Source organism: Diadema setosum, chromosome 20, assembly GCF_964275005.1.
Source record: "Diadema setosum chromosome 20, eeDiaSeto1, whole genome shotgun sequence".
In the NCBI taxonomy this organism is placed as follows: domain Eukaryota; kingdom Metazoa; phylum Echinodermata; class Echinoidea; order Diadematoida; family Diadematidae; genus Diadema; species Diadema setosum.
The window spans coordinates 7,320,440-7,337,866 of NC_092704.1; the positions used below are offsets into that span (position 1 = coordinate 7,320,440).

Here is a 17,427-nt window from a genome sequence, read left to right on the forward strand (position 1 = left end):
TTCCAGAGTATAAACTGCTGCTTAAAGAACAATCACAGTACAGTGTAACACTTTCCTTTATTTTTGCAGGCGTCATTGTTTAATTGATAACTGCTAACACTGTTTTCATAATAATTATCATAGCTATCATTATTGTTATTTTGGTAATGATGATGATTATTATTATTGCACTTGTTGTTATATTGATTATGCTGATAATTTTTATCTTTGCACTTGCTGTTATCATTACTGATATTAAAGAGGTTGATGGTATAAGGAGGAACAGGAGGAGGAAGGGGGCATTACCTGAGATGAGGGAGGAACTCTGTGATCTTGCACGCAAAGAAGTTATAACTTTGACAGGAGAAAGAAATACGAGAGCATTAATTGACCTTACCATGTTCCGTCATGTCATATCCTTTAGGCAATGACAGTATGTATTTCATAATTCATTGCACTGCCGTGCTAGAAAATTGAGACAGTGTGTGCAGCAACGCTATGGGATTTTCTGTTCCACACGGCAGTCAATGCACACGAAGGGTTAATAGCTTCGAGCAGGGAGGTGACCTCCCTGCTTCGAGGAAACAGTGGTAAACTATATAGACTTTTTATTATAGTCAGTCGACGGATAGTCCGTTGGTGCACTGTTGTTAAACGCAGCTAATTATTGGCATATTTTAGTAGCAACTGGACAAATCGATTAAAATGAATGCGGTGTGCCTTCCTTGATTTAAAAGGCAACGACCCCGTCTCGATTTCATACCTTCGGAGACTATCTGTCTGTTTCCTGCAGTTAATGGAGGAAATTTAGAGTAATATATTCAGGAAAGCATCTCATTTCTCGTGCGCGATTTGAAAGTCAGTCTAATTATAGAGCGCCCTTCAATAAGATATATTTTGTTCGCTCCACAAATAAATCACTCTAGCACAACGTAGTAGGGGTGTGTGTGTGTGTGTGTGTTTGTGTGTGTGTGCGTGTGTGTGTGTGTATGTGTGTGTGTGTGTGTGTGTGTGTGTGTGTGTGTCCCAGTGTGTGTGTGTGTGTGATAACGCTGTGGTTAAAGGTAGGGAATCCTATTTGCATGCCTTAAATGAAGAGTTGTATAAACACAGTGGTATGTTGAAGAGAGTATCATTTTAGAAACTCCCACAAAGTATTGAAAGTGGAAGGTAACATTTAGTACATTTTTATTGACCGTTAGATTTTGAATTGAATTTTTTTGGGGGGCTCACCGTAAATTCCAGTACATTACTAGGCTACCTTTGCAGACCCATGCACTGCATGTGTGCCCATCATGTATATTTTGTGAATAAAGTTCATCAAAACTTACAAACATTTCTATATACATTCTTGCCACACACTCTATATGTTATTACATCAGCTCTTATACTTTTAGATTTGTGTTTATAAATAAAAAATACAGAAGACTGCAACAAAAAGGCTTAAGTGTGGCTGACCAACAGAACTACTGAGTAGTTGAGTTTTGTGCATTATTCAAATTGTAGATACCTGTTGACTTCCAAATTTCTCAGCAGTGGCCTAAACAAGTCCCCTGAGGTTCATATTTAATGTTTTGCTGCATTTTGGGAGTTCTGTAAAAGGTATCCCCTACCTTTAAACGGATGGGGATGGTGTATTTTTGATGGAGATGGGGCTTCAGGTTTTAACTCTCTGCGAGATTATAGAAACCACTTTCAGTGCTAAGAGGAATTCAAAGTGTATTTGATGAAAATCGGTTTTAAAATGGCTGCAGATATCCAAAGTCTTAATAAAAGAAGGACCCCACCTTTCATTATATAGGACCACTTTGTTTTGCTTCGTACTAGCATACCTCATCCATTTCAAAAACCGATTTTCATCACAATTCCTCATATAATTAAATGCGTTTTAGTATTTCATATAAGTGGTTTCTGATTATCTGGCAAAAATGAATTAAACCTGAACCCCCATCTCAATCAAAACTACAACATCCCTCATAAAAATGAACTGATTTCAATGTAAACATCATGGCGAGTACAGTTTTTCATGATAGTCCAATTGATAGTGCTCAGGTTTTATATTCTTATATTTTATATACACTTTTTGAACAGTTAAAATGAATATGCAATAAAGTGAACCGAATGGCCACATCACCTTACATTTTGTTTTTCATTTATCGTTTGCAAACTTTGACGAAAGTCAAAATTTAATGTTCTGCATAATGAAGTGTAAAACAAAATGCTATAGTCCTGACCGCTATTTCAAAATAACGATTAATCATTATATACTGGGTGGAAATGATTGAAACCAGGATTTAGCGTGTGAACCCACCGCAAAAATGAAATCAATCATTAATCGATAGATTAAAAAAAAAAGTATTGGTTGGGAGCTAGGGGTAAACTGATATTCGTCCTTTCACTTTATTTGTAACTAATTTGATACAATCTACTCTCGTTACGTTTCCGTCATTATTGTCTGTTCGTGATCGCAAGAGTAAGCATTTTCACAAGGAACATGATAAAGCCAGTAGTTTTCATTCGTGTGTGGTGTGCAGTTTTCGAGGAAACAGGAGTCAACAAGAGGCTACGGTGTTTTCCCTACTACCTCCGATGTTTGCTAACAGTTGATTCAGAAAGTACATATTTATTTCATTTTCTTTTTCAAATTGTATTCATTTCCTTGAAATACAATCTGAGGAAGCCACTTTGGATCAGGTAAACATTGTATAAACTGTGTGGATAATTTAGAAAATGAAAGTTTGGTTTGCAGCTTTATACTTCTTCTTATCCGATAACGTTGTTCAAGGCCGCTTCTTATCAGGAAATAAAGGTATCCAACTTCACTTATTTAATTTAACCCATTAACATGTGGTCACGTGACTCTGGAGGTAAAAGTACTTCTTTCGTTCTCTGCGAATGAAGACACACAAGGAGCTGAAATTTGCCCCCCCCCCCGCGCTGCCATGCTTAGATTAACTGTGAAAACACTGCGTAAAATCGAACAGGCATTGTAGTTTACGGTTCATCATCATCAGATATGAAATAAGCAAGTTAAGAAATTGGACAGCTTATAATTATTTTCATGAAAGTACAGGATATACCTTTTTTTTTTTTTTTTTTTTTTTTTTTAGTCGCCAGCAAATTTTGTGCAAAAGATGAGATGATTGTCTCTTCACCCGACAGCTTTCACAGTGATGTTTTCGTGAGAATATGATAGAAATCATGTCTTGGTTGATGATTAAGGATCTACAGCTGCGTCTTCTGCGCTTAAAGTCGTCATTGGATTATTACAACCCAACATTAAGTCAACATGAAGGCTACAGGTGTTTCTTTATAGATTTCATGGAAGAAACAAGAAGGACATTATGGGAATATTGGTTTGAAGGTCACTTGTGTACCTGTGATATGACATCGTTATTACTTCACCTATAATACTTGGACATGGTGGTTGCAACCGTTCCGTAGAAACGTGCGACTTTCCGAATTCCATCACTTTATAATCATAATATTTCCTTCGTACGATTTTGATGTAACTTTTGATGATGCAATAGCTGATTATCTCCGCACGGAATTGTCTCATTTTATTGGACGTATGTTCCGACAGCCACCTTACTCCGCAAACCACGTGGCAGAGTTAGAAAGGGAATGTAGCCAAGTGGTAGCATCACGGCGAAAGTGTCCTCCGCCTACCATTGCAGTTAGCTTCTTCTGATGCCTCCTCGAACTCGAACATCATAATATTATGTAGAGTGTCTTCAAGTTTCCCCCTCCCGTCAGTTGGCTCTCCTCCTAAGGTATCTTCTCTCCCCCCCCCCCCCACCATCCCTTCCTTTCTCCCTATCTCTTTCGCCCACTCCCCTCCCTCTCTTTCTCCCCCTCTGCACATTCCTTTACTTCCGGGATTCCCCTCACTCAGCGATCCTTGTCTAACGCGGAAGGTGTTGATCATTGTAGAGCCACAGATTCTTACAGACCTGCGCAGGCTCCGGATAACAAGCCCGCTCTGACTCGGTTTGATTAAAGGTTTCGCTAAATTTAGGGAGGATCTATTTCCATCGCTAGCCGATCGTGTATCATCGCTGATGAGTAGGCCGTGTTGTGATTCAGAAAAGGGCAGGATCTACGAGCGAAGATACGGGTGCCTTATTTCAACGTAGCTGGATTTACTTGTTTTAGCTGTGGCTTCCAAACAACTGCATCTATGGAACCAACCTTGTAACTGTCCAGAGAGCAGGGTTCTTCTCGTGAGCTTCTCACACGTTGCTTCAGGTGCAGAAAATTCGATTCTTCATTAGTCTTACCCAGAGTATGAGATAGTATATGTGTCTGTGCATTATATGTTTCTGTGTATGCACATAGGAAAAATCAAAGCTATCGGAATTGTTCGTACTTGGACCAGGTTCCAGTTCTTGTAAAATAAAAACAAAACAAAACAAACAAACAAACACTAGTTTCGAAACCGTTGCGCTCGTGTAATTTGATTCTTCACGAAAATACAGATCTGCACAGGCCAAAAAAAAAAAAAAAAGTCCGTCTGGCTTCGTCTGCTACAGAAGTTGTTTTACAGGGTTTCGCCAAGGTCGAATGAGGAAAATATAGAAAAAGCGTATCTGTACTTTTATACAAAAAAGGGAACGAATTGATGATGCATAAGATACAAGGCGTGGCTTGATGACTATGAGTTTTTTTGGACATGAAATCCAATCAGCGTAATGTAATGAGACGCACGTTTGTCTTCCTTTAGCTTGTGTCCTGCGTTTCGCTATCATATAATGATATTGTTTATGTCGATGCTTGTAGAGGACAGTTTTTGTTCACGCAAGGAGTGAAATTGTGGACGCTCTTCACATCGGAACTCTTCCTTCATTTAAGGGCTGATTTGTTTCTACAACTTCCCTTCCAAAATCCTGTCGTAGGGGGTCACAATCGTGACCCACTTCCATCCCTAAAAGGGCTAGGAATCTGGAACAAGCATACAAGTATGTGTATGATTGACCGCCTGAGGGGGTGGGGGTGGGTAGTATATCGTTTGCGAAATAACATTTTAACCGACGACAGCTGGACTACACGTTGCCCCCCCCCCCCCCATGTTAAATGTTTTCACAATGTTGTTTCTTGCTTGTGTTTTTTTTTTCTGCAGATACTTACTGGGGAACGCAGAAGACGGCTACTGCCTGTGCTCGAGCTTTCAAGGGGCAGCGGGACGCACGGGTCCACGCTACCTAGCCGGAGGAGGGTAGGCCTATTCACTTAACTACAGTTGCAGCAGACAGCTGAATTTTTGCTTTTCCATCTCACCAAGATGCGGGAGGTGTTTTCGGTCAGGATGCCCCACAGGACAGGGTACTCGTGGACAGCCTTCCTAGCGGTGTGTGCTCTCAGCTTGTCCATTGTACCCACAGCTAATGCACAAAGTAAGAACAAATTTACCACATTTATTTTCATTTTTTTTAAAGAAATCGTGAATGTAGATATTTCAGTGAGTAGAATATCCTTTGTAGGTCTCTATTTGACTGTTTATTGAAGGGTCATTCGGTAACATTAAGTTTTCATATCGCTCTGTTAACTCCATATACACCTCAGCTCCGGAACACACATTATATTTATGAGGAAGTGGAATTCGAGGAAATATTGTTTGTCAAGGGAAATTTTCCTGTTGATACTGGTCATGGTAGATTTGTCGCGAAGGGTTAAGTACCCGGATATGAGCTGATCGTATGTACGACTAGTTTCACACTGTCCAGATGAGAAAACAAGCACTCCATATAGGCAAGATTAGACTTTTACACGCCACCATGTAGGTCTGTATTTTGATTGTATATTGAAGGGTCATTAATTTTGGTAACATTAAGTTTTCATATCGCACTGTTAACTCCATATGCATCTCAGCTCCGGAACAACTTTTTTTTTTTTTTTTTTTTTTTTTTTTTTTAATGAGGAAGTGGAATTCGATTGTTTGTCAGGGGAAATTGTCCTGGTGGTATTTGTGTCGCAGAGGGTTGATTACCAGGACATGAGCTGATCGCATACGCTCAGCATTGCTACTAGTTTTACGTATTCCAGGTGAGGAAACATGCACCCCACGGGCTAAATCAGACTTTTACACGCCACCATACACGTACGTCCGCTCAAATTAGAGTTCGAATTTCGGAACGAAGTTTCACAGAACGATGAAACACGTAACTTGCCACCGTGGCGCTAATGGGATTTGACCCAAAGATCGGTTCTTCGCCATCGGGCTCGCCCGGTCTCAATCACACACTCGATGTAAAAAGCGATAGAGCACAATCTCTTTCTCTCGTACATTTTTTTTTTTGCTCATCTCTCTCTCCTTCTTTTTTTTTTTCTTATTCTGTATCAGTTTTTCGGCCAACACTGCGATCAACACTTTATGTTCAATTACAAATATTTCCTCAATATTGTTATTTCATAATGTCCACGATCTTCATCAAAGTTTGATCTGGTGAAAGAAAATAAGAATACAATTGAGTATTTTATTTTAACCATTTGTATGTATATAACCACGTGTTTGGATTGCACATTACAAACTACAGTATAGGCACTACGTAATAAACACAAATGTTCATGATCATTATTGTGGTACGAAGGTGTCTCAAAGAAGACAATGGAACAAAGAAGTAACATAAATACGATTGTGCCTGCAATAAAGTATGATATAAATACTTCATAATATACCTTCTCCAGCAGGGAGAAGAGTGTAAAAAAAGACAAAAGAACAAACAAACAATGAACAATTAGTGCACCACACTCTCATTTGCAACCAGGATTTGAAAGTTTAACTGGAAGAGCGATTTCTGTCTCTCGAGTATGGTTTCATATAGAAGAACTGATGCCAACTTTCTAAACCCAGTGTACAGGACATACTCGCAAAATATTTAGTTGTAACCCACCTGTTATATGTAAAAACCATTAGGGCCTATGGGTATATATTTCCTCCAACTATAGCTATACATCGACTCAGTGAATGCAAAATTGTGAGACGAACACATGAGTGTAGTTTCAAGAAAATATTTCAGGAAATTACGAATATTTAAAGTTTTTTTTTCTGAATCAGTGTGAGTTCTTTGCTGAATAGGAATACTTCCACAAGTTGTGATATGGTCAGAGAATTCTAACAATTTATTTTGTAAAAAAGTAAACGTCCCCGCTGCATTCCGAAGGAAGTATGTCAGCTGCTCTTTTAGTATGTTTTAAATATGAAAATATTTCATATGCATACATAATATATAATGATTATATACATATATTACATATATGTATATATATATGTATATATATATATATATATATATATATATATATATATATATATATATATATATATATATGTATATTATATATATACGTTCTTGTATGTGTATTGGATACATTTCGCTTTCGTATTGTAAATGAAATGATAAGGCATCATATACATACATTTATATATTGATATATTGATATTATATTCATATATAATAACATGCTTAATCGAGCATATGAAATCTAAAAAGAACATCAAGGGGAAAGGGGCAGTGAGTGAATCCGTAGTACGTCATAGATTCTGTGGGACGAGGACTGTACAGAAGACCCAGCCATGTTGCAAGCTATTGTAACCGCTGCAGAGACTTTCCAGTCGTGTTACCTGTGAGGTCACATCGACACTCTTACTTCCGGCGGATGTCAAACCCTTTTTTCCACTTTGCTGACGTGTCCTTGAACTGCGTTCATTGAGTTTTGCTGCGCTTTAAAGTGACACTTAGACCCTCTACAGTCGTGAATATCCAACCTGACGCTTAACTGTGACCTTTTGCAATAGATCTCCCAGCGGAACTCGAACTAGTTCGTAATCCTGCTTTGTTTAGCTTCCTGTGTGAATCCTCGCAGCTTAATACACCTCCCTGCTTATGAAAGCCTGAACAAAAACATAGAAAGCTTTTCAAACATGTAAGTATGTAACGCGTTCGTGTCTAAACGCACGTATAACAGTTCTGCAGTCCGGTGCACTGTTTATTCAACTAAAATTAGAATCCTTTCCAACTCCGTGGACTGCTTTGCCATAATCAATACATGGAGATAGCTCCATGATCGTGCTTACCTCGTGCACGCCAACGCAACGTTGTTAAAGATTCCCAACTTTTTTTTTATGATTTTTTTTTTTTTTTTTTTTTAGGCAATGAGAAACCCCTTCTGATATATTATGGAAGAACATGATAAGGATTCTAAGAGAAATTCAAAGTTTATTTGATGAAAATTGGTTTTGAAATGGCTGAACTATCCAAAACAAAGCGATCGTAATTACAAGTGGGACCCAACGGATCCTGTTATCAGGGTCGCTTCTGTTTTACCTTTGTGTGTATATATCTAAGCCATTGCAAACAGATTTTCATCAAGTAAACTGCCTTGCTATATCATTGGTGTGGCCTTTGGTTGTTTACCAGCCACAGGGATATACATTTCAAGGATAAGTAACACAAGTTCTACGTAATACCAGGGAGGTGGTTCCACCTCCCTGGTAATACGGGCAACGTGCAGGCCTACATTCATATTCGTTTTCAAAAGCTTTGACTACATAATTATTATACAACGGGATGTTAATATGGCTTTCTTAGACAGGAACGAGGAAGTATCAAGAAGGAGGAAAAAGCTGATAGCTAGACTTTTTTTTCAAAGTATATTGCCTGAGAGCATGTGGTTCATCCAACGCAACGTTACCAAAAATTGCACATTACTTTTGCGAAGCGACAACGCACTGTATATCTATATAAAGGATGCATTGTATCGTGGGGGATAGGTTTGTGTTGAAAGAAAATGAGAAGACTCGTTTTTCATCTACCAAAAATGACCCGTTGACTGATAACTGGCTTAAAATTACTTATCTTTATTTTGATTACACACTTATTGTTACTGTGTATTATTACCATTAGATGAAGACAGATATATGACCCTCAAAAGTCTAATCATTAAGCATTAGGTCCATCTTGTTTGTTAGAATTTCTTTACTGGTGGGGTATAATGGATGGGGTTGACTTGTATATGTGTGTTTTACTGAGGGAATTCGGCAATAAGTTGAGTTGAGTTAGACTTGACTGAGTCTATTACCACTCTCTTCATCATTTTGAAAAATCATATACACAGAGTGTAAAACATTTTTCGACGATACAAATAAATACCCTACATTATAATTCATCCTTTATGCTACTGCTCACCATGCAGTTTGTGTAACAATGATATGTATGGTGGTCGAACGTAATATTAACAGCAAAGAGTGGTTAGCTCATATATCCTGAAAAAAAAACAAACAAACTGCAAAGCCAGACGTAAATAAAGCGTATGAAGGGAATAATAGGAAAAAGAAGGGAAGAAGCGGAAGAGGGGTGTAAAAAACAGTAACCGGAAAGTTGCTGGTTGTTTATCACAGGTAGTGTGACCTATACGAAAACTATCCTCCTCCTAGCTCCGCGCGTGAGCGCCGAAAAGGTGGCGCAGATAATCTCAAGCATCACTCAACCTTGAACTGGTGGATGATGGCTGACGGGGCCGTCATGCATGCAAATACATGCAGTGTAGTAGTAAAGGAACGCCTGACTGGGGGGAACAAGATGGGAGGCCGGATCGACGAAAGACACATCCTTTGATTTGAGTTTTAGAGCTTTATCTTTATTTCCCATCCACCCTTTTTTTTAAGGATGAGGGTGGGGGTAAGTGGTTCTCCTTTTGCGAGAAGATACAGTGCACACGGGACAGAATATTGTGTTGATGGGATACGGGGAGCTTGTCACAGTATACAGAAAAAGGAGAAAAGATGACCCCTTCATTTGCTGAGTCATCTAGGATGATCAACGGCGCATCATGAAGTCCATGAGGGACACGACACACTCATTTTCGGACCCATTAATCCCCATCTATTACTTACTTCATTCATACGTGCCCAGTCGGAACTTTCCATTTCCTTGTAGGGGTATCAGTTATAGTTTTACTATCAAGTGCCTTGATTTAAAAAGAAAAAAAAAATGGACAAACTTCGTGGATGGGTTTCGGGATGTTTGTTTTGATTCCTCTATTTGATATTTAGCTGTAAAAAGGGAAAGTGGTTTTAGAATTTTTCGTAAAAGGATGAACGTGGTTATCACTTGAAAGGGTCACTTGTTTGGGGATACATTCCAAGAGACTGATTGCAAGATACAAATGAGATTAGCGAAAGTTTGACCGAAAGAAAAAGTAAATTGTGTCAAAGTAATTAAACCGAAGCTTGTACTCTAAGTGTGTCAAATTACGTATTGACTTTGATAGAATACATTCTTGAATATTGTTTTGGTGACACAATAGTGTCGCCACTTGCGGATAACCTTATTTAGTAGTTCACAGTTACGGAAACAAGACTCAATAGATGTTTTTAATCTCTTCTTCTAAAGTGGTTTGTAGGTTGTAGATTTTTTTTTCCCTCAAGAGGCCCGCCCATAATCAAGTATGTTTTTTTTTTCATTTCTTTATTCATTTTCATTTTCATCGATGCGAATAAGTTACAAAGCATATCATACAAAAAATTGGGAATAGATTGTGAAGAAAAGAAATCTAGTTTTAAATATCTAGCTGCATCGTGTTTGCTTGTTTATTTTTTGTTTTGTTTATTCGTTTGGTTGTTTGTTATTTCACTCATGCACCCATGTACACTCCATATCAATTAGCAACATAAAGTAGACCGCAGTGTATGTATACTTCCCATTTGGAATGAAGATTGCGATGGCTGAGAGTTGCATGTGGTGAATATATCGCCAAGTCTCTTTCTTGCTCAGTTTATGGGAAGAATGGCGTGCTGTGTATCAGTGATGAAGGTCTGGCGCGGCAGCTTTTGTCGACAGAATCCTAATTTTTGAGCGTGGAAATCTTTGAAAATATAATTATTCTTCATGATTTTCAACTAGATAGCATATATCGATTATGCACGTACTCTCATTTGTCTAGATCGCGTTTTTTTTTTCTTTCGATATGCCCTTGCCTTGAAGTTCTATTTAAATTTACATGTACTTATGCTCATAGACTGACAGTGTGATGACATTTTGTTTAAATCTACTTGTATGTTCAATGAAAAATGATAAATTCACTTTATATACGTAAAGTCGCTATAAACTTGCTAATATTTAAATCGGTGAAATGACAAAAGAGTAACTCTTTACTCTGTAGTGAGGATGTTAAGCGCAAACGATCAACCTCAGGAATATACTTGAGTCCATCTTGACTCGGTCTAGGTCCGGGGAGAAAATAATATAACAGTTGCAGGACTGACTTCATTTCGGACAAGCGAGGAGGACGGCTTGGATTAGACATTATTGAGAAGCAAGGGCCAATCGATCTAATTGCCAAATGACCAAGCTCCGACTGACCTCACTCCGAGCAGAACTTAGATTGATGATTTCCTTAATTCGTCGGGTGAGGTGTGACGTGAGTCTGACGTCTGTTGCATGGGTTGTTGTTGTTGTTGTTGTTTTAGTTTTGAAGGTTTTAAAGATTTGACAGCAAAAACAAAATGAACAGCAGGGCATTTATAAATTTAAAAAAACCAAACAACTTATCAAGTAAACAGTCCATAAGGAGATAACTTTACTTCTGCACGACATCAAAGCTGATAATGGATATCAGCGGCACGAATGACATATTTGTACATCATGGTATAGACTGGCTGGCGGAGCACAGAAGACATTGGATATTCCATCAGGAGATTATACTGGCATGATAATGATTGAAGGAGTGAAGGAGTGAGGTTATTTGTCCCGACGGGACATTGATCCACTCGAAACCTTTACTCGTCACAAAGCTTTTCAAACTATCATGAAGCTCGAACCTTCCAACAACTGTCAGAGTAGGCATATATGTATGTATGTGTGTATGTATGTATGTATGTATGTATGTATGTATGTATGTATGTATGTATGTATGTGTGTGTGTGTGTATGTATGTCTGTATGTATGTATCAGGGAGGGGAGAGAGAACACATACACTCAGCTTGTGACTTTAACTCATCTGAGCCTGGAGTCCACAAATTATCGGTCGTCGCATGGTTATTATTGGCGTTTGGTATCGTTTGTGATTACAAAATGCTGATATTCCATGAGAGAACATGGTGTTGTGGACATATTAGCAAACAATATACTAGTACTTGGTGCACACATATGATATATTCCACTATCAAGCGATGGCTGAGGTATGATGTATTTGTATCTTGATATCAAAGATGGTGTGGACTGGAACTTCCGTGCAGCATTACCTTTGTGTATTCACCACCTAATTGCAATAAGCCAATGCAGTAGCTTGTTTGATATTTTTGGATTATAGTTATGGCATCATGTTTAAATACTTCAGTATGTCTCTTAATTCTCCTTTTTGGTTTCCCCTTCCTTTCTACAGCGGCAGAAGAGCTCAGTTCCATCTGCCAAGGAGCTCAAGACTGCGGGGCCTGCATTTCAGTCAACCCAAACTGTGCTTGGTGTACGACAGACGTGAGTAAATACTTTGTGGTCTGTTATTTTTCTCTCTCTGTTATATTGTACTCTGGTACTTTCTGTATATTTCTGGTACTTTTCCCCTTCTTCTTCCGGAATCGATACAGCTAGTTATCAGCCTCGTACCGGGTTTGATTTGCGGAAAAGGTCACATAACAGCTCTCACTTTCTCCTAGCATGCCAATTCTAGGTTTTGTTCAATATTACAATCATAGAGAACATTACTTATTCTCTGTGATCAGTTCGACTAATTTCTTGCTGTTCATTTGTTATTGTATAACCGTCTTTGTTGTTGTTGTTTTTTTTTTTTTGTTTGGGGGGGGGGGGTGCAGTGGATGGGAAGAGAAGTGGGATAGAGATTGTGTTATTGTGAGTATGTTCTTGTTGATGTTGGATTTGAGTTTGGATTTCTTTTACGTGACAAGTGCTTAGCCAACAAAAATCTGGTTGAGCATTGGCAACGCCGAAGAGGCTACCCTGGATTAAAAACAAACAAACAAACGATTATTATTATCATCATTAGCAGCAGCAGCATCAGTTCATGTATTATCATCATAGGAAAATTATGGTATGGCTTGGTGCCACGCTGTTGTTTCTCTCCACATTATGTACCACACGAAATGTATAGAGGAATGTACGCCATCGCGCTCGGCGAAGGCGGCAACATTATCCGGGGGGACGTCATACTTGACATTTTCAACGTCTGAATGGCCATGATCGTGGTGGAAATACGAATGGGAAGACAAAAAAGAAAAAAAAAATCTCGGATGTGCAATGAGATCCTACACGGGGGACGATATTGAACAGAATGCTCGTGACTATAAATGTATATTCCTAGGCCTAAAACAGTGCATAATGGTAAGAGGAGTCGCAGCGTTTGAGTGAGCGGGGTCGCTGAACCCAACGGCAACCTGCGCATATCATGTCTTTAACTACCACTGGCTACTCTATCGCGTTAGATGGGAATGAATTCTTGACTAACTTCTTGACTTACTTCAGCAACGACGGAGAGATGATTAAAAAAAAGAAGCATATTAAACGTATGCTGTGGATATGATAGCACCACCCCACCCGACATGAAGGATGTGCAGTATGTTGTACAATATTTGTAAAAGAACGGCGAAGGGAAGAGAGTGTATTGTATACCTCATATGTAGATTCCTCTCATCTGATTGGCTAAAAGTGGAGTCATGAAAATAGCTGTGCTCCATTTTTGATCAAAATGACGTCATAATTTATTGTGCCCGGGGCATAGAATCAACTGTGCCCTGTAGTAAATAGGTTTGGAGACAGTCGCAACCTTGTACACATAGATCACTCATAATGTACGCACTAATGATACGACCGCCGCGCTGTCGATCGGCGTTGATTACGAGTGCTGTAAGAGAGACTAGAATCTATATTTTCGGTATCTATATTTCGGAATCTATATTTTCGGTATATAAAACAAATAATGACAGCTTGATATTCGGGGCACAGTTGAAATTATGTAGGCCTTCGGTGATGTGAAAACCATAACTATGCCATCAGCTTCGCTTCGGGCATAGTTACGGTTTTCACATCACCTTGGGCCCATAATTTTAACTGTGCCCCTCAGAGCAGTCATTATTTGTATACTGTAAATGACAATGACACCGCATTCCGTTACACACTACTTCCGCCATACCACCCTTGTGGATTACAAGCTACATCCCATAGCGATACCAAGCCAAAACTGAAACAGTCGCAGTCATAATATAAACAAAAGAATAGGTACTCAAACCGATTTGAATAATTGCATTTATATGTGTGTATACACCCCCCACACACACACACACACATGCACACACACAAATTGGCAATTAGAGGTTCACGACGAAACAACAGTCAGACTCACTGGCTGTATTCTGTAAGTCAGCTTGTGGTTTCACGTCGTAGTTATAAACGATACCCTGACATTTTCTTAAAATAATTCATTGTCTCGCGTCACTTTCCAAGAAGTGGGTTGCTGTCGTCACTGAGATGCGCAACATTCGCTTTTTGTGCTGGTTGCTTGTTGCTTGGTTCATTCTTGAGGCCACCGCACACTATACGAGTTATTCCGTCGCACGACTTACCGACTTTGGATCAGAAATAAACAAGCGTATTCTGAGGCGATTTTGTGATTTATTTCGGATCCAAAGTTGGTCAGTCGTGCGACCGAAAGTCGTATAGTGTGCGATGGGCTTAAAACGTGAATGCGATTTTTTTCTCTCTCTTCGTCCCTCGTGTACCCAACTGTCATTCCTATCGTTTGCCAACACTTCCGCGTACTCAGCTTCTAATGCATTCTCGCTATACATCCGGGATAGGATATCGTAGCACTGTCAAAGTGATGATACAACCTCCAGCGTCATCACGGATGCTTCCTGTCAGTGTTTTGATAGCTTTTGACATTAAGTGCACACGGGAATGCTATTGAATGAATAACCCATGTCACTGTAGTTAACAGCGGAAAGTGACAACCTGCCGTTTTTGCGTACACGTCAGGTGTCATATCACGCCATGATTGGACGTTCACTTGCGATTGCTGTACATAGAGCTCATGCGCGTATCAGTGGCTGGGGACAATGCTATTGAACCAAGGAGGTATACCTCCTTGATTGAACTCCGCAGCGTTGACTTGTTAAACCAAGGAGGTATGCCATACCTCCTTGGTTAAACTACCTCACCTCCCATGGAAGTGAATGCGAGGAGTAATCATACTATAGATACATATCTTCCCGTGAGTCCATCTTACCACACTTATCCTCCATCTCGTCATACAAACGACTTGCTAAGGACCTGGCGTGCATCAAGGAATGGTACAGTTTTGGTTGAGATGGGTATTGAGGTTTCCTACATTTTTTTATGATTTTTTTTTTTTTTTTTTTAAGATAATGAGAAACGCCTTTTGGAATATGAAAGAGAATGTAATTCTAAGTGGAATTCAAAGTTTATTTGACCAAAATCGGTTTTGAACAGGCTGAGATATTCAAAACAAAGCGCTCCTAATAAAAGGTGGGACCCAGCGTTCATTAGGAGCGCTTTGTTTTACTTTGTTTTGGATATCTCAGCCATTTCATAACCAATTTTCATCAAATATACTTTTAATTCCTCTTAGAATTGTATGCTTTTTAGATTTTTTTTTTTCTGAAGTGGTTTCTAAGTATTTTGCAAAAATTTAAAAGCTGAATTTTTACCCCAACCAAGACTATACCATCCCCTTAACCGTCATCAGTTCACACGTATCATTTTATGAAGGCCAATCTCTATACAGTCAGACACCATACCATTGTGATATGTTGCTCTCGGTGGGTTTAGAGTATCGCGAGAAGATGACATATTTTGTTGATCAGCTATGCTGAAGATTCCACAAACGGAAATAAACTCAGCTGGGTTATTTTTCTGTACCCTTCAGCGGCGAGATGGAGAGGAAAGGAAGAAAAAAAAAAGGGGGGCGGGAGATTTATATCCTTAATGCACTTCGTATTGCTTCTCAAAAGCCTGGTATATCCATTCGTCCATCGTTCGATGTTTCCATGGTAACGGATGACGCTAGGGACATTTTTCAATCATGAATAGACGCCCATTTCTCCCTCTCCCTCCAATGCCCTCTCCCTCTCCATCTCTCACTCTCCGCCTCTCCCTGTCCCTCTCAGAAAAGCAGAAGTTCTTGAGAAGTCAGATGAAGAGGCGGTGTGAGAGGATATGTGGGGTGTTCAATGCCCAAAGGCTGTTGAAAGGGGGCAAATCCATATCCACAGATTGGTTTCCAGGGGGTGGATTGATCGTAATGGAGGACACTTGGCGAGAAACAGGTGGCCCGTCTTAACGGCAATATCCTCTTCGCATGGTCGAGAGGCATCGTTTGCCGATTGGATTTGGCGCCAACTTCACACCCTTCTCTCTCAAAAGGAGTGAAGGGAGAGGGGCATAATAGAGATGAGAGTTGATGTAAATGTTTCACTACTGCGGTCTTTTGATCTGTCTTTAATTTATAGAGCTGAAATCGCAGTAGCAATTAACCTTTACATCGTGACCATAGTCTTCCTTTCCAACGCCATTTTGTTTGACAAAGTGACACTCATCAAAGGCTGTATGCCATCATAGGGCAAGCTGTTCAATATTTGAATACGATGGCTAGACACGAACGCAGGGAATATCTGCGCCTCTCGCAGATAAATAACGTAAAATGACTTTAAAGCACCGCCTTTTTACCGCTCTAGAAGAAATTTTGCCTAATTCTAGCAGGGGAATATCAAGAAAATTCTACATATTTTCACTTATCTAGCAAAATTAAAAAGCGTTTGATTTACACAGGGAGGTGGAAGACAGACTGTGTTCCACCTCCTTGATTTACTTCTTTCAAAAAGCAGGGAGAATTATATTTTCCTTAACATAATATGTCAGTAACAAGTAGAAGAAATATGTACTTTTCAAGAGAAATTAAAATTTGGGGAATTCTCCTTATGTTTTCTAATGTTGTCCAAAAGTTACGTCATGTCGTGTAGTGGTCTCCTTATCCAGTGATGACTGCACCGATACTTTAAAAATGCATAACTTTTGAATCAATATTGCCCGATTTTTCTCAAACTTTCAGTGATTTTTTTTTTCTATGCTAAAATTGTTGTTTCACTCAATCCACATCTGTATTTTGGCTTTGGTTTCCTTGTTCCCTTCCGAGTTTTTGCTTGCTTGTTTGTTTGTTTGTTTGTTTGTTTGTTTTAATTAGAAATACACAGTCATCTACTTGTTTCCATATATATGTTTATGGTGACATATTTCACCCCTTCCTTCCGAAGGAGGTCAGTCACATCATGTTAAACACTAAAAGAAAAAAAAATATGTGGAATTTTCTTTTTATTTTCTCAACATCATGCTATTACTGTAACTTTACGAACTGCTGTAGAATTCATATCCATCGAGGACGGTGTATAGATTTGCCAAACTTTAAAAATCCGTGTAGCTTGTC

The 17,427-nt window shown here is 39.1% G+C and overlaps 1 protein-coding gene across 1 annotated transcript in view; it reads left to right on the forward strand.

Annotated features, from left to right (window-relative positions):
* The first annotated feature begins 5,229 nt into the window (after positions 1-5,229).
* LOC140243249 (integrin beta-1-like) overlaps positions 5,230-17,427 on the forward strand; it is a 48,542-nt gene continuing 36,344 nt past the window's right edge. Inside the window, exons 1-2 of the mRNA XM_072322920.1 lie at positions 5,230-5,372; positions 12,361-12,452. Of these exons, the coding sequence (XP_072179021.1) occupies positions 5,261-5,372; positions 12,361-12,452 (204 nt within the window). The 5' untranslated portion in view covers positions 5,230-5,260. The remainder of the gene's footprint in view (positions 5,373-12,360; positions 12,453-17,427) is intronic.